The 24,906-nt window shown below is 37.9% G+C and overlaps 2 protein-coding genes across 6 annotated transcripts in view; one reads left to right on the forward strand and one right to left on the reverse strand.

Moving 5' to 3' along the window:
* DZIP3 (DAZ interacting zinc finger protein 3) overlaps nt 1-19,114 on the reverse strand; it is a 94,667-nt gene extending 75,553 nt beyond the window's left edge. For all 4 annotated transcript variants that reach the window (XM_060198412.1, XM_060198408.1, XM_060198411.1 and 1 more), the window contains exons 1-5: nt 18,989-19,114; nt 8,492-8,594; nt 5,831-5,894; nt 3,919-4,074; nt 2,079-2,195 (exon numbers count right to left, since the gene is read on the reverse strand). In XM_060198412.1, coding sequence (XP_060054395.1) covers nt 2,079-2,195; nt 3,919-4,074; nt 5,831-5,894; nt 8,492-8,523 — 369 coding nt within the window. In that variant the 5' untranslated portion in view covers nt 8,524-8,594; nt 18,989-19,114. The remainder of the gene's footprint in view (nt 1-2,078; nt 2,196-3,918; nt 4,075-5,830; nt 5,895-8,491; nt 8,595-18,988) is intronic.
* The window catches only part of CIP2A (cellular inhibitor of PP2A), a 40,790-nt gene continuing 34,968 nt past the window's right edge, over nt 19,085-24,906 (forward strand). The window contains exons 1-3 of one of the 2 annotated variants that reach the window (XM_007522172.2): nt 19,085-19,596; nt 20,490-20,637; nt 22,574-22,683. In XM_007522172.2, the coding sequence (XP_007522234.1) occupies nt 19,495-19,596; nt 20,490-20,637; nt 22,574-22,683 (360 nt within the window). In that variant the 5' untranslated portion in view covers nt 19,085-19,494. The remainder of the gene's footprint in view (nt 19,597-20,489; nt 20,638-22,573; nt 22,684-24,906) is intronic. The other variant, XM_060198413.1, reaches the window with a different exon arrangement.

A 24,906-nucleotide genomic window follows, 5' to 3' on the forward strand; every position in this document is an offset into this window, starting at 1 on the left:
AGAGAGCTTATGTGCACACGTATCCATAAACTACTGCAAAATATATACCTGAAAGCAGGATTACACTAGAGTTTACAGTGAGTACCTCCCTAACACTTCCTCTCCACTATTCCAAGCTTGGGATCCATGATTGCTCAACAAATTGTTTGGCTTCATATGTTAACTCTCTTTTCAATCACCAGGTTCCAGATGCCACCAGGATGCTGGCTAGGCTTCCCTGGATTGAAGACCCCACCAATGTGTCCTGGAGCTCAGCTTCCCCAGAGACACACACTACTAGGGAAAGAGAGAGGCAGACTGGGGGTATGGACCGACCAGTCAACGCCCATGTTCAGCGGGGAAGCAATTACAGAAGCCAGACCTTCTACCTTCTGCAACCCTCAACAACCCTGGGTCCATGCTCCCAGAGGGATAGAGAATGGGAAAGCTACCATGGGAGGGGGTGGGTTATGGGGATTGGGTGTTGGGAATTGTGTGGAGTTGTACCCCTCCTACCTTATGCTTTTGTTCACTAATCCTTTCTTAAGTAAAAAATTAAAAAAAAAAAAAAAGATTTAAAAAAAAAAAGAAGAGAAAATATGATTTAATTAGATAAATTAGGTTATTTTTCAGTACAGCACATGTAGTTAAGTATCTTAGGCCTACTTAATAATTATTAAATGATAATAAGCATTAGTGATTATTATAATAGTTAAAGTTATCAATCAACTAATAACAACTATATAGAAAGCATTTTAGATGTTTGATAACCTGACCCAGGGGAAAAAATTATAATATCAAAATAAAGAATTAGTTTAGTTAAGACTGTGAAAGCAAATGCCATTAAAGCTGTTACATTAATCTTTTAAGAACTGTCATTCTTTCTCACTACATAATATCATGAAAACTTTAAATAGTAGTGACTATCCAAATGCACTGATTATCCAATAAAAAAAAAACACAATTCTCAAAAAACATAAAATACTGTTCATTTTGTTCATAAAACCTAGGGATTATAACCAGACCCTTTAACTTACTTCACTGATACTGTTCCACACTAGAAAGGTTTTTTTTTTTTTTTTTTGGGGGGGGAGTATTTAAGGATAATAAATATAAAAATATTTTTAAAAGAATATAAGCTTTATTTTTATGGTGATTTAACTGCATATTCCTACCTAGCACACTTCTTATGAACAGCAGCATATATTTATGGTATGAATAGACAGAGCTAGAAATTTGGCTTCTAATTAATCTTAGTGCTATATGTATTTTTTAAAAATATTTATTTATCAGATAGAGACAGAAATCAAAAGGGAAGGGGGGAAAGAAGAGTGATGGGCAGAAACCTGCAGCACAGCTTCACCACTTTCGAAGCTTCCCCCTGAAGGTGGTGACTAGGGGCTTGAACTCAACTAGGTGCACCGCCACCCAGCACCTTCTTTCTTCCTTTCTTTTAAAAATATTTTCATTCACTTATTATTGGATAGAGAAAATTGATATGGGAGGGGAAACGGGGGGAAAGAGACAGAGAGACACTTGCAGCCCTGTTTCATAACTTGTGAAGCTTTCCCCCTGCAGGTGCAGACCATTGGCTTAAATCGGGGTCCCTGAGCACTGTAATGCGGACATTTAACAAGATGCACCACCACCTGGCCCCTCAGCCCTTTCTTCTATGCAAAAATGTGTCATGACTTTCCAGACACTCCAATACGTCAGTACACATATTGGGGCACCAAGATTATGTAAGTTTGTATCTACTACTTATTACATGATGAATTAAAAGCTATTGATTGATCCTCTGGGATCAGGCACTGGTACATTCAATAGATCCCCCACACAAACTTGCATAAGGACGTAGGTTCAAGATCAAGTTTCAGAACAATTTTATGGCAGAGAAAGGGTCTAGAAAATGCTACAAACTCACATAAGTAAAGCATAAAATACAAAACACAGGAAGTAAATTTATTTTATACTTTTCCCTAGAGGTAATGAGGAAAATACAAATTGGACAAAATCTTTAAATAAGCATACACTGGGTATTCCCACATTGAAAAATATCTAATTTCATTATTTCAAACTCTCAAAAAGAAAACACTTACTGTGTAATTAGTTGCTTTAATGTTCCTAAGGGCTGTTTCGATTTGTGTTATTAAGAAGCCTAAAGTCAGAGCAGGAACAGCTTCCTCCCCATTCTGGCTGCTTGTTGTAACTTCTCTCTGGAAAACAATTCAATTGAAAATTTTCTTAAGATAGAACAAGTATCTCCAAATATTTTTATTATACAAATAATGCATGTTCACTGTAGGAAATATGGAGAACAGATAAGATAGTTTTAAAAAAAAATCAGAGGTGGTGGAGCATCTGTTTGAATGCACATGCATAAGGACCCTGGTTCAAATCCCTGGTTCCTGTCTACAGAAGGGAATCTTCACAAACAGTGAAGTAATGCAGCAAGCATCTCACTGTCTCTCTCCACTATCCCTTCCCCTTCAATACTATTTCTATCCAATAAATAAACAAAATAAAGAAGAAATGTTAAAAGAAATCCACAGCAGGGGCAGGGACATAACATAATGATTATGCAAAGTGACTCTCATGCCTGAGACTCCAAAGTCCTAGGTTCAATCCCCATACCACAATAAGCCATAGCTGACCAGTAATCTGGTAAAAAGAAAAAAGAAAAAGAATCCACAACACCCAAATACAACTGTTTTCATATTTGTTTTAAAGTAGCCTGACACTATTTCTTCAAAACATTAAGAAACAGGGCTGGGTGGTGGCACACTTGATTGAGTGTACACAGTACATGTGCAAGGAACCAGGTTCAAATCCTTGGTCCCCACCTGTAAGGGTTAAGCTTCACAACTGGTAAAGCAGTGTGCAAGTGTCTCTCTCTTTTTCTCTTGCTATCTTTCTAGCTCCTCCTCCTCTCTCATGTCTCATTGTTTATCAAATAATAATAATAAAAAAAACACTGAGAAACATCCCTATACCCATTAGAGCTCTGGTAATGCCCATTCTTGCTTTTGAGGACAGTGTTATTCCCACTTGATTTTCATGCATTCTACTTGTCTTACACAGTCAAAATCTTCCTTTCAGCTTCAATCCATGTTAAGCAGAAATATAGGCATCAATGTCAACATTAGAGAAAACCTTCCCCTCCCCCAAAGTACTACTCACTTCCGGTTTTTTGGTGATGCCAGGGATTGAACTTTGGACCTAGAAGCCTCAGGCATGAAACTTATCTTACAAAAGAAAAAAAAAAGCTTGTCTTACATAATCATTGTGCTGTGTACTTGACCCTATGGCAGGCCATCTTATGTTTCAATGTGACTGGAATGAAGTTAATATGCATTATCATATACCAAAGTTTGTTAGTTGTATGGCTAAGTGAAAGCAAAAGACTATGTGATAGGTAATACATAACAGATAACCCAGTGCCTTATACCTATCAGTGGTAGGCCTAAATTATATCATCTATTTAGTGATGTGAAGTTTAAATATAAGCTGATTCCTAGTCTACAATAACTTCTTGATTTTCATTTTGCTAAGTAATTCACTAGGTCAGATCCCAGCACTGCATGTGTCAGAGTAGAGCTCTAATTTCTATCTCTGAAAAATAAATAAGCCTTATAGAAATAATAAATCAGGGCTTGGAGACAGCTAATCATGTAGAGTGTATGCCTTACCATGCACAAGGGTCCAGTTTTGAGTCCCAAAATCACTGGGAGGACCATGGAAAGCACTAAGAAGTTCCATAAACAGCGGAGTAGTACTTCTCCTTCTCCCTGTCTCACTCTCCCTCTATCTTTCTAGTTGAACTGAAGAAAATGAAAATAAAAAAGGAAAAAAAAAATCATCCCAGGAACAGTGGTATCATGTACCTACAAGATTCCAGCATCTCAATAAATAAATAAACTTAAATTATTATGATCTTACCTGCATAGTTTGGAAGGAGAAATCTTCTTGTAAGAACTTTTTAATGTGAGGGGCCACACCTTTTGGTAGAGTATTAGTAGCATTTAGTAATCTCTTCATTTCTAATAACAGGTTAACAGGAACAAGTTTAGCAACTGTATCCTCTTCCTGTTTGTCCTATAAGAAACACAAAAGTCAGATAAAAGTTTCTACCTCCTCTACCTCTTACAAATCTGTATCTAGAAATGGCTTTTCTGGATTTAAACTTCCTGGTGTCCTTATGTACACTGACAGTTACTGTATTTTCTCTGCACCATTTTTAGAGTGCTCTTATGCAGGTGTAAACTATGGTTACTTAATGTTTATATGTTTTTTTCTCCTCCTAAGTTACTGCATAACTTTTACAAGCTTTATTAAAAAGGAGACATCAATCATTATATAATATGATGTCAGAGATAAAAAAAAAATATGCAGTAACAAAAACCTAACAATTTTTCATGCATTCATTACTAAATACAAACACAAAGGATACAAGTATATGTGTTTGTGTGTGTGCGTTTTTTTACTACAGTGTATTGTCATTAGGTAAAAGAGTCTTAGATTGATACATAATTCAGTTATTCTCTTTCCTTTAGATCTGAATGTTTTAGCAGTAAGGATGAGAAAAGAGAAAAGTGACTCCAGAAACAACTCAGTGAAACATCTTAGTAAATAAAATTGTTTAACTGTTCATGTACAGATGTTTAAAATTTGCTTTAAAATACAAATAAAGTATTTCTTAAAAATGATTTTTGGGGGAGTCGGGCTGTAGCGCAGCGGGCTAAGCGCAGGTGGCGCAAAGCACAAGGACCGGCATAAGGATCCCGGTTCGAACCCCGGCTCCCCACCTGCAGGGGAGTCGCTTCACAGGCGGTGAAGCAGGTCTGCAGGTGTCTGTCTTTCTCTCCTCCTCTCTGTCTTCCCCTCCTCTCTCCATTTCTCTCTGTCCTATCCAACAACGACAACAACAATAATAACTACAACAATAAAACAACAAGGGCAACAAAAGGGAATAAATAAAATAAATATTAAAAAAAAAAAATGATTTTTGGTAGAATCACTAGTACAGTGCAGGTCTCTCTCTTTATCTCTCCCTATTTCTCCCTTCCCGCTCAATTTCTGTCTCTATTTAAAGGAAAGAAAAATTAAGGGGCTGGCAGTGGGTTAAGCACATACATTACAGTGCACAAGGACCTGGGTTTAAGGAGCCAGGTTTAAGCCCCCAGCTCCTTAGCTGCAGGGGACGTTGCTTTACAAGTGGTGAAGCAGGCCTGCAGGTGTCTCTCTGTCTCATGTCTCTCCCTCTCTATCTTCCCCGCCCCTCTCAAATTCTTTGTCGTATCCAAAAGTTAAAGAAAAAAAAAAAAAAGGCCCCAGGAGCAAGAGCAGTGGATTTATCGTGCTGCACTAATGCCCAGCAATAACCCTGGAGGTAAAAAAAAAAAAAAGAAAAAGAAAAAAAGAGAAAATGCTGCTGGAAGAGGTAGAGTTGTCAAGCATGCACTGAGCCCCAGCAATATTGCTAAGAGCAGAAATAAAATAATAAAGACAAAAACAAAAACTGATTTTTGGAATGTTTTCTGGGCAAGTCAATTCAATATTTAGTGATTTCAACCTGCAGTGAGTAGTGTTGCCTAAAGAAACTTTAAGACTATCAACTATCAATTATCGAAGAAAGATTTAATTGTGAATATGCTTTTACTTACTAAAGTAGTAAGGTGAACTCACCCTAAAATTTTAACAGGTAATTAAGTTGACTTGATTTCACACTATAGCTCACATACAGTCATTATTAATAAAGTATAATATTTAGTGAAAAATAAATTTTAATTAAAATCAAATTAATTAAAATTAATAAAGTATAACATTAAATGAAAATTAAATTTTTTCTTACCAGTTGATCAGCTGATTTTTCTGTCTTGGTTTCCTCCTTAGTCTGCTCCTCTACAGCAGGGCTCCTGGTTTAAGTGAAAGTGAATGGTACAGTCAAAGCATCTCCTTACAAAGAACAAAATGCAACTTTCAGAAGTATAAACAATGTATATTTTGACCTGTGATGATGGTGGTGGTAAGTATATCTTATGAGGAACTCAATCTTTAAAGCAATCTACCAGGGACTGGGAGGTGGCCCATTCAGTAGAAGGTATATGTTACCATGTGCAAAGATCCAGGTCCAAGTCCCCAGCTCCCACCTGCAAGGGGGAAGCTTTATAAGAGATGGAGCAAAGATGTCTCACTCACTCTGTGTCTCTCATACTCTACCAAAAGAAAAAGAAGGGAAGGAGATGGAGGAGGCCTCTTGAAGGGATAGAACTTCAGGGATAATCCTAGTGGCAAAAACAATAAAAACAATTAAATTACACCAATGCCTTTACTATGTGTACAGAGAACAGAAACCCAATGTAAATTTTTTAAAGATACATTAGACTAAAATAATGGGAAAAATAATTTTACAGCATTGCTTCAATGTACATAAAAAGGTTCTCAAAAACAGAATACTAGGTTGTCTGGAAAGTCATGACTTTTCTAACAAACCAATACACGTGTGCTTATAAAGACAGTAAAGATTAAAAAAAAATGTAGCTTCACTTTTCTTTTGTTTTTATATTTCTGGTATCATATATATATATATAATATGTGTGTGTGATAGACATGATAGAACTTCAGGGATAATCCATATGATCACATATATTTTTTCTCAAAATGATTTTTTAAATCATGGGGGGGTGGCTAATTGCTTATAGTACAGTTGTTGACACATGGGTAAAAATTTTCATCTTGAAATGGAAAATAGATGAACACAGAGTGCAGTCTCCTGATTTACCCTATGTAGGTATTTTAATCTATGTGCCTGGCAGATTTGTGTTTCCTCTGAGATATAGGGACATAAAACCTAAGTCTGTATTTCCTCTGTGCCAGATGGGCCCCATAGCAATCAGTGACTGCAGCTACTGTACCTCCTCCCTCCACATTCCTAAGCTAGTAGGCCCAAGGTAAAGATGACTAGGGAGGAATTTAGCTGGCTTGGGACTGTTACATACTGGGCTTCCCCATCTCTGCCCTCACCAAGGACAAAGAAAAGAAACATATATAGTAACTATGTGAAAGATTGCCCTTTGTCTGTTTCCTGCTTACTTTGAAATAATTAAAAAAGTCCATCTGGTCTGTTCTCTCCACCCCCTTTGGTGGGGACTGTAATGTAAGGAGAATAAAACTGTGGGCTTGTCCAAGGTGTGGAGAGAACTTCCTGGAGTGATCTGGAGTCTCCTATACACACCAGTGCAATAAACCCCTCTCTTTCACCAAAAACTGGCTCTGGTCTTGTGTTTGGGGATGATTTCTGCAACAACCTCACCATGATAGTAATCTACAGAACACTCACCCACAACTTAGATTCTTTTCCACCATCATACTCTAGGACCCTAACAAATGCAGAATACCATACTTAGGAAATATGATGACTATATATACAATTGAAACACATGAATTTGCTGAAACAAAAAATAAAATTAAAAGTACCCAAACTAAGACTTTGTGATAATTATGGTAGTTATCATTAGAGTTGGGGTAGGTGAGTGTCAAGAAGGCTCTGGTGGTAGGTATAATATGGAACAAGAACCCTGTACTCTTGTAAACCATTATTAAGTCATTAATAAAAAAAAAACATAGTAATTTTAAAAAGAAAGTAGTAACTTTTTTTTTTTTGAAGTTCTATTTATTTCCACAAGAAAGAGGTAGAAGAGAGTAGCCAAGCAATGCTCTGTTCTGGCATATTGTGATGCTAGGGGTTGATGAGTAAATATATGTAACAATTTGTTAAATGACCAAAAAAATGTCATTTTGGTAATGTGGCAAAGGTGTGGTACATTTTTCAATGCCTAGATTTTCAGGCAGCATGTAGTCATTATTTTCTGAAATTTTATTTTACCTAGTCTATCTTGCCCACTAAATGAAGTTGCCAAACGGTCTTAAGCAAAAGGGTGTTTCATCCACACTATCTCCTGTTTTGACTCAGGAATGCCAGAAATGCATTTTTAAAAAATGTATTAGTGATTTAACATTGATTTATAAAATTACAAGGTAACCGGGGTATAATTATTCTGCACCATTCCCACCACCAGAGTTCTGGATCCTCATTCCCTCCACTGGAAACTACAGTAGTTCTCCAAAGGTTGCAGTTATTATTTCTGTAACTATTTGTCTATTATTTGCCCATTTTTTCCCATGGTCTCAACTTCTCTTCCTTTCCAAGTCACACCTATACTCATTACTTCTTTCAAATAACCTTCCCTTTTTCCTCTTCTCTTTCCAGATCCTGAAGGAGCCCTCTGGTCATCTTCGCCCTATTATTTATTCAGAGCCCTCTGGTCATCTTCACCCTATTATTTCTCCCCAGCTGGGAGTATGGACCAAAATTCTTTTGGGGATGCATAATGTGGAAGTTCTGCCTTCTGTAACTGCTTCTCTGCTGGAGGACATGGGCATTTCCAGGCCAGTCTATATGCCCAGCTTGAAAAATTAAGTTTTTGTTTTTTTTTTTAAACCTATCACTTACCTTACAAGCACTTCATCTGGTGGAGAATCCATGGTGCATATGTTCACTTGCAACAGTCTTATTTCAGCACTCACAGACTATCTGTTACTACTACTTCTTAAAGCTGTAAGGAAAATAGCATTTTTATTGCCAAGGTTGGAGTGTTATATTCTTCTCCCCAACATAAAAACAGTGCTACGCTATAAAAAATAGTACATGATTATTAAAGATATTTAACTACTACCATGGAAGGATGAAATGAAAACCATAGAAGCTTCATCATGTAAACATAAATCACTTCCTACATTTTATTAATTTAATTTTCCCAAGCAAAGGCATATTTTACCAACTCATAATCATTGAATAGACTCTATACAATCTTTCCCACAATTAAATACTATTAAAATCTTTGGTGCTATTTTATATTCTTCAGGAAAAAAATCTTAAAGACTGCACATTTCATTGACTTAAGGTTTCTTTGACCTTTTCATTAAAGTTGGACACCTAGATTGTTACCCTTTTTTAATTTAATTTTATTTTTTGCCTACAGCGTTATTGCTGGGGCTCAGTGCCAGCACTGCGAGTCCACTGCTCCTGGAGGCCACTTTTTCCCCATTTTTGTTGCCCTTATTATTATTCTTGTTATTGATGTTGCTGTTGTTGGAGAGGGCAGAGAGAAATGGAGAAGAGGGGAAGACAGAGAGGGGGAAAGATAGACACCTTCAGACCTACTTCACCACTTGTGAAGCAAATCCCCTGCAGGTGGGGAGCCAGGGGCTCAAACCAGGATCCTTATGCCAGACCTTGTGCTTTGTCTCACCTGCGCTTTACCCGCTGTGCTACTGCCCTACCCCCATTCTCCATTATTTTTATTGAGGTCGAGAGTAGATATGACTCAGCAGGTAGAGTGTAGCACTAGCAAGCAGGGGACCCCAGGTTTGATCCCTGACACCTCATATAAACTGTAGCAGTGCTGATCATTCTTTCATAAAATAAATCTTTAAAAATGAAACACAACTTCTTAGTTTCTGACCCCTCCCTAGCAAAATTATTTTAATCAGCTATATCATAATTCACCTATGTAAAAATCCAACTGTCCTAAGTAAACTTTTTTGTCTCTTTTACTCTATTTTTTAAACTCAGCAAAGCCATATATATACATGTATATTTATATTCATATTCATACCTGCATCTCCTGCACAAGTACTAATACTACAACCGAAAGCTAAAAATAAAGCAGTTGAGGGTAGAAAAAATTGTTATTTTTTTCATATTAGATAATATATGTTTTCTTGCTTTAATAAAGCTGTATGAAAAAAGTAAAGAATTTTGAAAATCTGACGATTGTGATTAAGCTGCTTTTCTTTTATGGCTTATTTAGCCTCCCTAATTTAACAAAAAAAAAAATTAGTAGCATAGATTCATAGCCAGAGTTATCCCTTCACTAATTAAACAATTTCATTATTTCCAGAATTAAAAGCTCAGACATGGACACCCCTCTCTGATAAGCTCTATATTCCATAGCTGTTTGTACAGATCAATGCAAGGTTTAAAAGGGAAAATTTCTGGCAACAAGGTAGAGAGGGTGGAAGGCCTATGCTGTCATTCAGTATTCACCTTGAATTTAAAATAATATGAAATCAATCAATATATTACAAGATATTTGGACCCTGAATTGAGTTAATGGTTATCTTTTTCAGTCTGCTTAAAAATACAAGCTGAGATGATTCTGTGTTGAAAGCTTTTCCTGGAAAGAGACTAATCAATCCCATCATGTCCCGGGAGCTGAGCAGATATTGTGGCAAATGCTACCAGCAATATTGGCAGCTAGCACTTTACTGCCTCTGTTAGGGAGGAAGGCATAAGTGCTTAGCAACAGAAAGGAAGTGACCAGTCAGAAACGTGACCACTGCGTTTCTAAAATATTCCAAAGGTTCTCACACCATTCTGGAAGACTCTGAAGGAAACCTTTAAGATCAGAGTTAAAATGGAAGCAAGGATGTATCTGTTTTTTTGCTGGATTCATTTCAGCAGATTTTCTTAGTCAGCAAGAAACTAGGAATTTATTCTGCCTTCTTGGAACTGAGGGAGTGTTCTTCCACAGAAGTCTATTCAGGTTCTGCCTGATCCATCAAAAGGCAAGCTGATCTACCAACCACAATTATTTTGTCTGCAGGGTGTTTTTCTGGTTAAGAAAAATGTGGGTAATGTCACCCACATTCTAAAAACAGTAAAAAAAAAAAAAAAAAAAAAAAAACCCTTCTTTACTGTTTCCTCTATTTGAGCTCCCAACTCCTATTTTTCCTGTTATCTACTGAAGCAGAAACAAACTTTAAATTCAATATATATAAGGGTGTACAAATCTCTTTTAACACATACTAGTTGTGTAGCTTTGTGTGAAATTAACAGCTCTGTGCTTTTATTACCTCATCTAGAAAATGGGGCGTGTGATAGTATTTACATCCTGCATCTTGTCATGTGTGTTTAAGATATGTCATACAAAGTGCCTGGCATTTAGCAACAAAAGCTTACTGTCACTATGATCACTATCATCATCATCACCGTCATCATTCCATTTTGTATAAATATGCAGCAAAATCACCTTATTTTCCTTCCAAGTTTCTTTGATGGAGAAATTTTACTGTATAAATAACATAATAATGCAATATTGAGACAAGAATTCAAAAATTAACTGAGTGTATTAACTTTGGTTTCACTGAAAATAAGATTTTTTTATTAGCTTCTATGTGCTGGGTATGGTCTATCTGCCTATTTATATACTGAATACAGCTCTGATCTTTATACATCTAGGAAATAGCATTATTATTATTATTATTATTCATTTCATAAGGTTTACTTATTAGTATGAGAGAGAGAGAAAGAGAAAGAGAGAGAGAGAAAGAGAGAGAGAGAGAATGGGGGAGAACCAGAGCATCGATCTGGTATATGTAATGGCAGGAATAGAACTCAGGACTTCATGCTTGGGAGTCCAGTGCCATAGCCACTATGTCACTTCCCAAGTCACTTATTACTCATTTTTTATTATATGTTTCTTAAATTAAGAAATTGAAACTTAAAAGAGTTCATATACCGGGGGTCAAGCACACAAGGACCAGCACAAGGATCTCAGTTCCAGCCCCCACAGGGTGGTTGCTTCATGAGTGGTGAAGCAAGTCTGCAGGTGTCTTTCTCTCCCCGTCTCTGTCTTCCCTCCCCTCTCGATTTCTTTCTGTCCTATCCAACAACAACGACATCAATAACAAGGCAAAAAAGAAAAAAAAAAAAGAGTTCATATACCTAATAAACAATAAAAGAATCCATGTGTAAGTTTTACAAATTTTGTCTTCTCTCCACCTTGGGCTTTTAAGTATTATATTTTACTTAAAAATATTTATTTTCCTTTCTCTCATTTCACTAGAGAGAGAACACTGCTTAGCTCTGTGTTATGCTGGTGCCAGAGACTGAAGCTCGGACCTCTGGGGCCTCAGGTACACAAGTGTGGTGCCCTGCCAAAGTACCGTTTCCCCAGTTCCTGTATTTTACTTTATAAAGATTTAAGTCTATAATTATGAGCTGAACAACATAATACACACAAAGGTAACACTAAGAAACAAAAATATGGGGGAGCCGGGCGGTAGCGCAGCGGGTTAAGCGCAGGTGGCGCTAAGCGCAAGGACCGGCATGAGGATCCCGGTTCGAACCCCGGCTCCCCACCTGCAGGGGAGTCGCTTCACAGGCGGTGAAGCAGATCTGCAGGTGTCTGTCTTTCTCTCCTCCTCTCTGTCTTCCCCTCCTCTCTCCATTTCTCTCTGTCCTATCCAGCAACGACGACATCAACTACAACAACAATAAAAAAAAAAAGACAAGGGCAACAAAAGGGAAGATAAATAAATAAAATTACAAAAAAAAAAACAAAAATATGTACATGATCTTACTGAATTCTAAATGATACTACAAAGATAACTATTCATACCATCCTAGTATTATATAGTATACTCTTCCCACTACTTTTTGTTAGGAAAATTTGTTCAGCAAGACAATATAAAGAATGTCAGATACTATATATAGGACTGCAATAAATAAAAACAGCCTATCTGTGAAGATTAAAGCAATATCCAAAATGGTTATCACATGATGGCAAGCATTATTTGAAAAATGAAAGTTAACTTTATGGCTTGGCTAACTATTTAAAGGTTAGCTAGAATTTTAATGCTTGATAAGTTGGGAAAGGAAACAAATAACTTTGGTTTATTTAGATCTTCTGGCTTCATAAATTAGTAATATTTTTAGAAGTGTAAGCTCACAACTGCATAGAATGTATTTCCTGGCTCTGCGTCATCTGTAATATAAGATTTGAATTTTTTAAAAAAAATATTAAGAAATCTAGGGCCCTGACACATGTTGGGTCTTAAACTCAAAAACTCATGCTTGAGAGTGAAATATTGTTCACCACACCACCTGTGGGGTCCTGAATTGTTATTATCCACAGTGAGGGCCTTCTATCTAAAAGACTATAGACAGTGTGGAGGCCAGGTGATGGTGCACCTAAGTAAGTTCATTTATGACCATGCATAAGGACCCAGGTTCAAGCCCCTGGCCCCCACTTTCAGGAGGAAAGCTTCAAGAGTGGTGAAGCAATATTGCAGCTGTCTCTCCCTTTCTATATCTCCTGCCTCTCAATTTCTCTCTATTCTATCAAGTAAAATAAAGTTTACATTTAAAAAAAAAAAACTAGATAGTGCTAATTCTCTATTATTGGATTTCTTTGCCTTAGAGTTTGGGGATCCAAGTCAATGGTACTGTTGTTCTGTTGTTCATGCTTGAAAATTTTTCATTTTAGATGTGGTCTCATCTCCCCACTAGAATTAAAGTCTCATGAAGTCAGGATTTTTTTTTTTTCTATTTTATAATCCTTCTGGCATATACCTAGAACAGCATATGGTATACTCTACATTGACATAAAGAATGAAATTATATTCCTTCTGCATCCCCCCACTCTAAAAGCAGAAGGGAATCTGTGCTAAGACTGCCTTTTTTATCTTTATTTATTGAAGAGACAGCCAATAAATATACTTATTTATATATTGCATAGAAACAGAAGAATTGAGAGGGAGAGAGACAGAGAGACACCTGCAGCCCTGAAGCTTTCCCCCTGCAGGTGGGGAGTGGGGGCTTGAACCTGGCTCCCTGTGCACTGTAATGTGTGTGCTTAGCCAGGTGCACCACACCTGGCCCCTAAGACTGCATTTTCTGACAAGCTAGAGTTTACTTTTAAAAGTTAAGAGCAGTCGATACACAATAAGTAAGTCTGATCTGTGCAATCACAGGGTCCATAGAGGACTTCTGTCCTGTGACAATTTCTTGGTCCACATCTACCCAAACCTCTAAATAACTTCAGTACCTTGGGGTTCAATCTCTTCCATCCATACTATATAATTTAGTACCAATACCTTAATTTTTATCTTCATTTAATTTTTTTTAATTATCTTTATTTACTGGAGAGAGACAGGCAGAAATCAAGGAGGAAGGAGATGATAGAGAGGGAGAGACAGACACCTGCAACACTGACCACTTGCAAAGCATTCCCCCTGCAGGTGGGAACTGAGGGCTCGAACCTGGGTTCTTGTGCACTGTAATGTGTGCTCAGTGGCACCACCCAGCCCCCTTATCTTCAATTTTTTATCTTCCATAAATACAAATAATAGCTAACTCAAGAGATTCAAGTCAGTATTTCAAAATTATGGAAAATGAGCTCTAGATAACATCCCCTCCTTAAAAAAAAAAATGGGTAAAGCCCAGCTAGACTATATTTAGTCCACAAACCTGTGAGAAAGATTTTACCCACTAATATAGTGGATTGTTATCCAGCATGTACTGACTGATATTCTATCCTAACGAAAACTGCAATACCCCATCATTGTGACTCTAATGCTTTCTACCCCCTTTCCTCTCTTTTCCTCTTAAGCTCTTAGTACCAGCATTCATATGATGTATTTAGAAGTCTTATTTTGCTACCCATGAAGTCAAAATAGCATTAATAGTGTAAAAAAAATTGGTGTGTATTTGATTCACTGCTGTAACCCCACAACACAGAAGTGAATCTACCGCTCAAACACTCACTAAATACATGATAGGCTAGACCTATAAAATAGCTCACCTAGACAGTGAACACTTTGCAATGTGTGTGGACTCAGGTTTGAGCCTGGCACCCACCACACTGGAGGAAAACTTTGATGCTATGATATCTATCCCTTTGTCCTTCTGTCTCCCTCTCTTTGTATCTGACATTTAAGTCAGCCTAGAATACAGAAACACCACCAATGAGGAAAAAAAAAAAAAGATGGATTAATGAATAAACAATTACTCCTGTGTTCACATCTCTGGTATAATTCTCATATTAAAAATTCAGTAAACCACAAAATTCAATAACATAAAAAAAAAACACCTTCATTCAGGTATGATATGTCCTTTTAAGACTTTTCCAGAAGAAATAAAGGAGTAAGACATCCTATGTTTGATTGTATGATACTAAGTGTTGTTTTTTAACTATAAAGAATGTTTTCCAAACTACAAATAAGGTAACTGCCAAAATATGAAGATTAAAGAGCAATACAATCTTACAAGCAGAAATATTTTTATGTCAATCTTCAAGGAATGAAAGAATTTGGAACTTAATATTTTGCCTCAAAAAAAAATCTTGTGTTCCTGCAGTGTACAAGAACCCAGGTTCAAGCCGCTGGTCCCTGACCTGCAGGGGAAAAGCTTCATCAGTGGCGAAGCAGTGCTGAAGGTGTCTCTGTGTCTCTTTCCTTCTCTTTCTTCCCCCCTCAATTTCTATTATCCAATAATAATAAAAAAAATCATGTGTTCCTATAACATTCTCCATTTCTTTTAATAGTATGTATTCTAGTTTATTTCTCTGACTTAAAATGTTTTTGAAAAAGTAGCACAGAATAGTGAATATTAGGCTAGAATTTTAAATATATATTTACTGATTAACACACATGATTTTTGAAAGATTTTATTTTAGTGATATTTATTTATTTATTTGAGAGAGAAAAAGAGATGAAAGCACTGGAATATGGTGACACTGATGGAACCAAGCCTCTCAGGGATACTAGTTCTGTGCTCTGAAGTAGTAAACTACTCCCCACCCAACATAAAAAGCTTTTCTTTTGTTTTTAAGTTAAATTCCTATTTTCATTTAATTACTGTTTTCTTTGGCATACACTTCCTTTATAAAAGTGTTGTAGAAATACACTAATCCCTCAACTTTAAAAAAAAACATAAGAATAAGAAAAATGCATGTATATGAATGGAACCAACCAAAGCAAAATTAAAATTAGCGATTTTGGGGCTAGGTGTTGCCATATCTGGTAGAACACCTACTTTATAACATAGAAGGATCTGTATTCAAGCACCTGTCAGAAAAAAACAAAAACCAGGAGTTTTAGTATCATTGTGTAGGCACTGACTGCCAGCAATAACCCTGGTGGCACAATAATTACTGACTCTGAAAACAAGAAAAACAAGAACAATGTCAGTTCTTAAAAAGCCAAATAAAACAAGACAAACATGTGGAGAGCCAACCTCAGGAAAAGAGATAACTGTAGAATAAAAAGGAAATTTGAAACCACAACAAAGTTATCTAGATAATTATTAGAATACTGGTATGCCTTTTATATCCATTTCTGTGGTGCTAGAGCCTCACAAATGCAGCTTCAGACAGACAGACAGGGAAAGACACAACACAGAAGTTTCCCCTGTGCTATAACCAAATGAAACAAATCTACATAGTAGGCCGACAGCTCAACCCTGGGTTATGTGCAGGGCAAGGCAGGTGTCCTAATGGGTGAACTATCTCACTAGCCCTATTTATATATACAAAGTTTTTAAAATAGTGCTTGGGACAAGCAAATGCTCAACTTAAGTGTTATCTTTTATTATCCCAAGAGTAACATAATCCTTCGTAGCATCATTTTACAGGGAAAACAAAATACACGAGACTTGAGTTTGATCTCTGGCACTTGCAAGGGAAAAATCTAAAGTTATAGGAGAAAAAGAGAAGCCACTACCAGAATAAATGTTATGTAGTACCCAGAGATACACTTAAGATCGGTACAATGATCTAGGTATGATCAAACTACATGAAAGTTCCTTGAACCTGTGATACAGCTTGAACATGGTATATTAACTACCTCAGCTGCATATTTACCTTCTGTCACCCAAACTCGAAGTTTGGAATTCTTTCTAGTTTTATTCCTTTCCTCACTCTTCCCGTTTCCAATGTCATTCAGTCCTTCCTGTTTACTTCACCTCACTTATAGTTCTCAAAGTTGTCATCTCTGTTAGCTCCACTGCCATCTGCTATCTTGAGTTATACTGGATATCCTTTGAAGACTTAGCCAAATTAAGTATATTCCTTATTCCTAGCCCTCAAAATCATAGTCCATCCAGCTAACACACACACATACACACACACACACACACACACACACACACACACACACACAGTGCTCACATGCCCCAGTGGTGATCAAACATCACCACTGAATTCAGAATGGAATCCAAACTCTAGATTAATAGGGCCTTCAGTCATCCAACTCTTCTTCCTTTCCCCTTTTAGGGGTTTAAGATATGGCTCTATGTATCTCCTACCAAAGTATATACAAATAAGCATCACTAACTGAAGACAGCAGGCCTTCTCACAACTACAATTCTGCTAAGCATTACAAAGAAGTTAAGTTAAAATGAATACTCTGACAATGCAAAATTTGGTACGACCAAGTTAAAATTCAAGGTTTCAGAAAAAAAAGCTGCCATGTATAGCCTGCCACCAACCAACCATAAATTTGCCTGTGTACTCTAACACGTGCTTAAGTCCATCAATTTGACTACTAAACTGATCTCACCTCCAGAATGCTTACCCTTGGCTCCATCCAATGTCTATTTAAATCATAGCTGCATCCTCACTATTTCTGAAATGTCTTTCAGGCTCCCACCAGTCTAACTAGAAACCTTTCCCCTTGGAGAACATGACATTTTTATTCTCTGCTCTGTTGTCCTCATGGCTCCGCCACTCCAGGCTGATTTCTTTAGACAGGAGAAAAAAAAAAAGAGACCGCACGGAAACTTGCCCCAGTGCCACAGTACCCCGAATGGTGTACCAGGGAGAGCAAACCAGGCTCCCTCCTAGGCTGGCTATCTCCAGGGCCTAGCTTTCTTTTTCAATGTCTTTAAGTATTTCCTCAAAGGTTTTCTCTGTCCTGACCTATTTCCCTGTCTCTCAATCACCAGAGGAATAATTATCATCCTCTTATCTCCATTTCAGTTATCCTGGATGTCCTTTGGAAAGACTTCAGCAAATTAAGCATACTCTTTAATACACTCCAAAGGAATCATTCTGTTCTAGTATTTTTTTTCTCCCTCTCACTTTCCATAACTGTGATGACGATTCGTTTTATTATTTTTTTTCTCAACCAGAATGTGACCGTAGGATGTTTTACCCCGTGAACTTCTTAGTGCCTAGATGATGCCCCAGCACATAGTAAGCTCTCAGTTAATTATTGATTGACTGAATTACTATTTCTTTATCTTATGAAACGGGTACCTGTTACCCACAATCTGCCTTATGACGTGGCTGAAATCACTGAGGATTTGCCCACGGTCACATAATGAGATAGTAACCGGACTCCACTCTTTCTTATTGCTGTAAGGTGTCACAATTTGCATGACGGTTTCCCTATGTGCCATCCCTTGAGGATGCTTCTCTATGAAACAGTTCCTTTCAGGCCAACTCCTTTATCGCTGTTGCGGATTGCCACCCTCTGTCCAAATGTTAGGCATTCAACTCAACTGTTTACTGAATCGAATACACAAAATGCATTCATTATTCAATGACGTTTACCGGGTTTGACTTTAGATTATTTTTAAGCTTGCAGGTTTAAACTGACTTTTTAAAAATGACTTTAATATAAATTACAAATATAAATCCCGGCTTTAAAATGTAGTTATGTAAAAAAAAAATTTTTTTTTTTAATTAGGACTGGCTTCAGGAATGGGATTATCTGACGTATGTTTCCAATCTTCTCCAAGCTGGCCTTTACAGCTTGCAACACCATCAGCAGTCACTAAGCAAAACCGCTCCAGAACCAGTTTCTCGGCTCGTTTCATCGCATGAACATGCGCACCAACCGCCTCTGAGCCGCAAACGCAGTGGATTTTTCGTAGACACCGAGACCCAGACAACAATCAACCAAGCCAGACAGAAACATTCATCACAGAAGCTGATGGCTAAGGTAAACACCCTCCAGAGCAATACCTGGCCCGCGTCAAAGGCAGCTTTCTCGAGTTTAACTATCGTAAAGGCAGATCTAACTCGCCACAGAGTTCCCATGGTCGCTAAGAAAGAAACATCCTGAGTAAAAAGGGGTGGACATCTCAGAGATTTTTTCAAAAGAGACCTCTCCCGGGACGCCTCGAGACCTAGAGCCCAAAAATCTCCTCAAAACTCCTCACCGTGTCTAGACTAGGGGGAAGCGATCGTTTCTCAGCAAGAGGATGAAGCAAAGAGCAAAAACGGGTCATCCAACATGAAAGCCGAGGAAGCAAACGAAAACACAGCGCACAGACGAAAGAGGACCCCCACTTTGCGCCCAACCGCCCCTTCACAGGTGGGGCCGCAATTTCTCGCGAGACTTCTCGGTTTCACGAGATCGCGAAGCTGAAACTTCGCGGCTTTTCCGATCAGAAGGGTCTAGGAGGAGCGCTCCTCATCCCCTCCCTCCCCACAGACTCAGATGCACCCCGACCCCCACCTCCGCACTCTCGACCCACCCCGCCCTTCTTTGACAACAGTATCCCCAGGATGCTTAGAGACTTCCGGAAACTACCCGGAACCGGAAGCTCTTCCAGCCTAGAGAGGGTGGAGTCGAAAAATCAAAAAAAGCGCGGCGGATGCTTTCGCGGCTGGAGCGCCAAACTAGTGGTCGTGGTGGTCCCCCGGTGGGACTGCATGCATCCCGATGGATTCTACCTCTTGCTTGAAGTCCCTGCTCCTGACCGTCAGTCAGTATAAAGCCGTTAAGTCGGAGGCGAACGCAGCCCAGCTTTTGCGGCACTTGGAGGTGTGGTGGGCTCCCTTTTGTTCTGTAATGGTGCGGCGGGGGGTGTAGCGGCACAGCTTAGGAGTGAAAGGACAGCTTCTCGCTCCGTCGTAAGTGTATGTGCAAGGGAGGCTTAAGACCTTGACAGACCTAGGCCAGAGGGTGGGACAAAAGGTTGGGGAATTTTTACAGGCTTAAAGGCTATTAGAGGAAAAGGTTCGGACCTGTAGCTTTTCCTTTGCTTTCTTTTTTTTTTTTTTTTTTTTTTGGTTTTCCAGTGTGACAACCCTCATAGGACATAAAAAATAATTGGGTGGTGGGGGGAGACCTGTACATTGTGATCATTTGAAGCTGTTGCTCACAGCTTTCGTTTGAACTGTCGAGCTCTTCATCGGCTGTCCCTTAAGCAGGGAGGATCGATATTGTGAAGTTGTCAAAAAGCTTGCCCACTTAAGCGTCTTAATATAGGGTACTTCATAGAACCTACTTTGCGGGAAAAGGGATAAAGAAAACGACAAGAAGCAAAAGTGAAAACATCTAAATTACTATATTAGTTAATGAGAGAAACGACAGGTTAATCATACACAGCACATATGAACTTTCTAAATTGGCCAAGACAGCAGCAGTGACAAGAAAAATTGAGATTTTATTTTAAATGGAGTAGAGATAAGAAATTGCTAGTGTTCAGAACCTGGACTGGAGTTGGTGTATTGCACCAAAGTAAAAGACTCTGGGTTGGGTAGGGGGGAGAAGGACGACAGAGGACCTAGTGGGGATGGTATTGTTACGTGGAAAACTTGAGAAATGTTATGCATGTACAAACTATTATCAAATGTAAAATATTAATCCCCCAATAAAGGGAAAAAATAAAATAAATTGCTAGTGTTTAACACATTTTAATTAATATGTTACAGGTACTTTCTGGTCAGAAACTCACACGATTGTTTACAATAAATCAGATATTACCAAGTGAATGCTTGAGTTGCCTTGTAGAATTACTAGAAGACCCAAACATAAGTGCACCACTGATTTTAAGTATTCTCAGTTTGCTTTCTCAACTAGGTAATGTATTTAATTTCATTTTGTTCATTTTTGGAAGATATGTGATTGTAGTATTTTGTTGCAGCACAGATTTATATATATAATTTCTTAATAAATGATTAACATTCATAAGATTTCAGTTCAGCATTTTTGGATACTATTTTGTGCTGTGAATCCCTTTTAAAAAGGGATTGTTATAAGCACCTTTTCTTAAAATTATTGGAATAAATATCTGAAGCATATCGAAAGCTCAGTGATCTGGAAAAATATTCCACCTTGAGAAATATGAACCCATTTTTGAAATTGAAAAGGTAGACTTAATTCTAGTATTTTTCTTGATGGACTAATGTATGTCTTTCCATATCGTTTTCCATGCTGTCAAAATCAGATTAAATTTTTACCAATTTTAACAAAAATTACATTACAGAAAATATATTTTAGATACCTTTTCTTATCCATACATGTGTGTGTATGTATATATATATATTTTTTTTTTGACACCAGAGTTATTGCTGTAGCTATATGCTGGCACTTCTTCTTCTAGCGTTTGCCCTTCTTCCATAGCCAGTCAACAGCGTCAGGTTGAGCCTGATGTAAAGTTTCGAGACCTCCTTTGAATCTGGAGAGGTGGCAGTCGTTGAATCCACTACTCTTGTCAACCATATTTAAAATTTTTTTTCCCTCTCTTCTTCCCATTCTTTTTTATTATATGGGACAGAGAAAAATTGAGAAGGGAGGGGATGGTAAAGAGAAAAAGAGAGAGACCTATAGACCTGCTTCCTGTTCCTGAAGCTGCCCCCCTACCCACACACCACCCATAGGTGGGGAGTAGGGGCTGGGATCCAGGCGGTCCTTATGTATAGTAACAAATATGCAACCCCACTCCATCCCATATCTTTTTAATACTTAACTAGCATATTGTGGAATACTACAATCTGTTTTAACTTTTTTTTTTTTTTTTTTTTTTTTTGCCACAAGGTTTATCCTCGGGGCTCTGTGTCTATATAACTTCACTGTTCTTGCTGATTTTTTTTTTTTTTAATAGAGGATGAGAGATAGAAAGGAACAGAAACATATACAACATTGTTCTACCTCTTGTAAAAATTCTCTTGCAGGCAGACAACAGAGGCTTAAACCCAGGTTCTTCTGCATTCTACTGTGTGAGCCATTAGTGGGCCCCTGTTTAATCATCTAATGATAGGTGGTTGTATACTTTTGAGTTTTTGCTATTAAAATTATTCTATAGTAGTAGAATGAACATTTCAATGTATTCTTGTGTAGACAGTGTATTCTGTTGTGTCCATTCATGGAAAACTTTCAGATCATTTTCAATTTGATATAGATTACTATATTTCTTTCCATAAAGGCTCTGTTAATTGTAACATCCAACAGCTTTCAATACAAGAATAGTCATTTGTGGTGTTTAGTTACATTGGGTTTTTTTTTTTAAGTGACTTTTGATTTTTTAATTTATTTTTTAGTTAATAGACTATAATTTTTAGAGTACAAAAATTGAAATGGTAATCTTTCAATTGCAGAATTTTCTGCAAATATGTGTGGTAATCTTTTTGATATTTTTTATTATTTATTTGATGGGATAAATTTAAAGCAGGAGAAAGACATCTGCAGCACTGCTTCACCATTCATAAAGCTTCCCCTTGCAGGTCTGGACAGGAGGATTGAGCCTGGGTTTTTGTGGATTGTAACTTGTGCACTTAACTGGACCCCCAAAGCAATTTTTTCTTGATAATAATTCACTCTGTACTGGGAATTTATATGTTTGATTTAAAAAAAAAAAAATGAAGAACTCACAATTTTGTAGTTAAGCTTCTGAACTGGAAGGTAGTTGTACATAGTCATACAATTCTCTTTTAATAATAATTTTAAATTATCTTTTGCCAGTGAGGACCATGTATATGAATGACTTACTTTGTTCCAATTCCTTTTTAACTTGCAGCTGTTGACAATGAAACCAGAGACTGTCTTCAAAATACATACAATTTGAATGGCATTCTGGCAGGAGTGGTCTGTCGGAGCACTTGCCACAATGACTCGGTGTTTTTGCAGGTATACCCATCCAAAAAGTGATTTGGTACTTAGTGTTTGTCCTCCCTTATGTTCAGATCAAAATTGGTGGCATCTATTATAAAGGGCTAATTTGTTTATTCTGGCTTAATACTAGATGATTAGGCTTAGTTCTAGCTACTTATTAATCTAAAGGCTAATAGAGTAAACATGTACTATTTACAGGTTTTTAGAAAATGGAATCTTATCCACATAATAAACTGAAGATATAGATAGTCTTGGCATAAACTCAAAGCTCTCATAACATTTTTCATTGCTCTTAGAAATGCCATCACTTATTAAAAAAAAAAAAAAAAGGAAACGAAAAAAAAATAGTGCCGTTTAAACTTCTATACAGTTTTCAAGATGGTGAAATGTAGGGGAAAGTATCTTAGAATGGATATGCCGGGATAGCCTGAGGGTACTTCTTCCCGAGCTAGTGCTCTCTGGGTTGGAGAGAACTCAACTGGAGCTGATCTAGGCTGCTGTGTGGGAGAGGGATCAGGAACGCGTGCTGCACCAACTTCCGCAGGAGATACACTCTGGAACTCTTGGAGCCGGAAAGCAATTTCCAAGTGTCTTTAATCAGAAGAGCAGCTGTTTTTATACTCTCCAAGTAGGGTGGAAACAGGATGTGATATAGAGAGGGTGGAGAGAAAAGTGACTGGTGAAAATCAGAGTGTGACAAGGAGGGGGCGGAACAGGCGAGAATCCTATAACTGAACCACCAATGCCCTGGAGTGCTTTATGTAAAAGTGATTTATGTAAATAGACCAAACCTTTGGATCAGTAAATCCCTATATAGCCATATGGATAAGAAGAAGCCAGGGGGAGATGGCAACTACCCAACATCTCCCCCTTTCTTTTTAACTTTTTGCCATAGTATCAGGAGTGTGGGGCACTTTGTGAGGCAGGGAGACTGATAAGAGGCACACCTTTTTTGGGGTTCTACTGTCCCTCCTTGCTCAACCTCTCCGTGGAGAGAGAGACTAACAGGATTGACACACCCCTCAGGCTCAAGCCCTTCCAAGCTCAACCATATCCTCACAATTCCCCAACATCTTCCTCTTACTTAATGGCCATATATAACTGGGTCAATGTCTGTAAAAGGCTTCATCTCTGTCAGGGGAATAGCAGTGTAGGGGTGAACGGAAACCTGTTGGGAAGAAAGCAGAATGATAGTGTGTAAGTGTCTTTAAAAAGAACTAGCACAAGACGGAGGGATAAGTAAGAGTAGCAAGAGACAGAGTGAGCCTGATGGGTGGAGGAGTGGGGGCCTGATAAGCCGAGGGGCTAGAGGGGTGATCTGGCATTGCAAAATCCCGAGTCAGCCTGCTACAGTCATTCTTCAAGAAGTCCAGGAGTATAAAAGGAGTGTCCAGCAAGTTCTATAGAAGCATCAGTCCAATGTCAACGGCCAGGAAATAAATGCCACACGTCTATCTTGATGGAGGAGGACGGCCACCGGAACTTTTCTTCTCTGTAGAGAGTGACCTGGAACCGCCAAAACATGATGGGCGAAACAGAAGCAGGAAGAGCAGACACCGATGGTTGAGAGAAAGGCAGTAGGAAAGTCTTGTCCTTCGGAGTCTGTGAATCAGATTCTCCAGATCGTGTCAGGTCACATCATGGGTTTCTGGGGATGGCTGTAATTGTGGGTGATGTCAGAGGTCAGGGGTCCAAGATGGATTTCTGGGGATTCTATATGAGCAGATGCTTCTTTATGCGAAGGCTTGTCATAGCTGTAGTCAGTTACTTATGAAAAAACTTTGTAACAAATTAGAAGTTTACTACAATTGATAACTCAATGATTATAACTGGTTTAGGTATCTTTATAATTTTGTGTAAAGGTCATCTTAGGTGACCTCATGTAGCAGTCTTTATATAGCAAAGTTTTCATACCGAATTTAAGTTACATATATTGATTCTTAACTATTTTTACATTGGGTTTTTAAGCAAACTCAGGTTACTAGAGTTAACACATTTTAGTGACAATTTTTTTTTTTTGGTACATTTACATCAGATTGATGCCAAATTTGTTGTGGATTAATTTCCACAAGATAGCTTACAGGACATTTTTGGGGGCCCTCCAAAAATGTCCTGTATAGAGAATTTGTATTTTAACTTAGGAGATGATGAATTGTCACATTGAATATTTAGAGTTTTACCTTAAACACTCAGTTACTTAAATGAATTGATTTTACCTCTTCTCGTAAAAATGTAACT

This window comes from Erinaceus europaeus, chromosome 9 (assembly GCF_950295315.1).
Source record: "Erinaceus europaeus chromosome 9, mEriEur2.1, whole genome shotgun sequence".
Classification (NCBI taxonomy): domain Eukaryota; kingdom Metazoa; phylum Chordata; class Mammalia; order Eulipotyphla; family Erinaceidae; genus Erinaceus; species Erinaceus europaeus.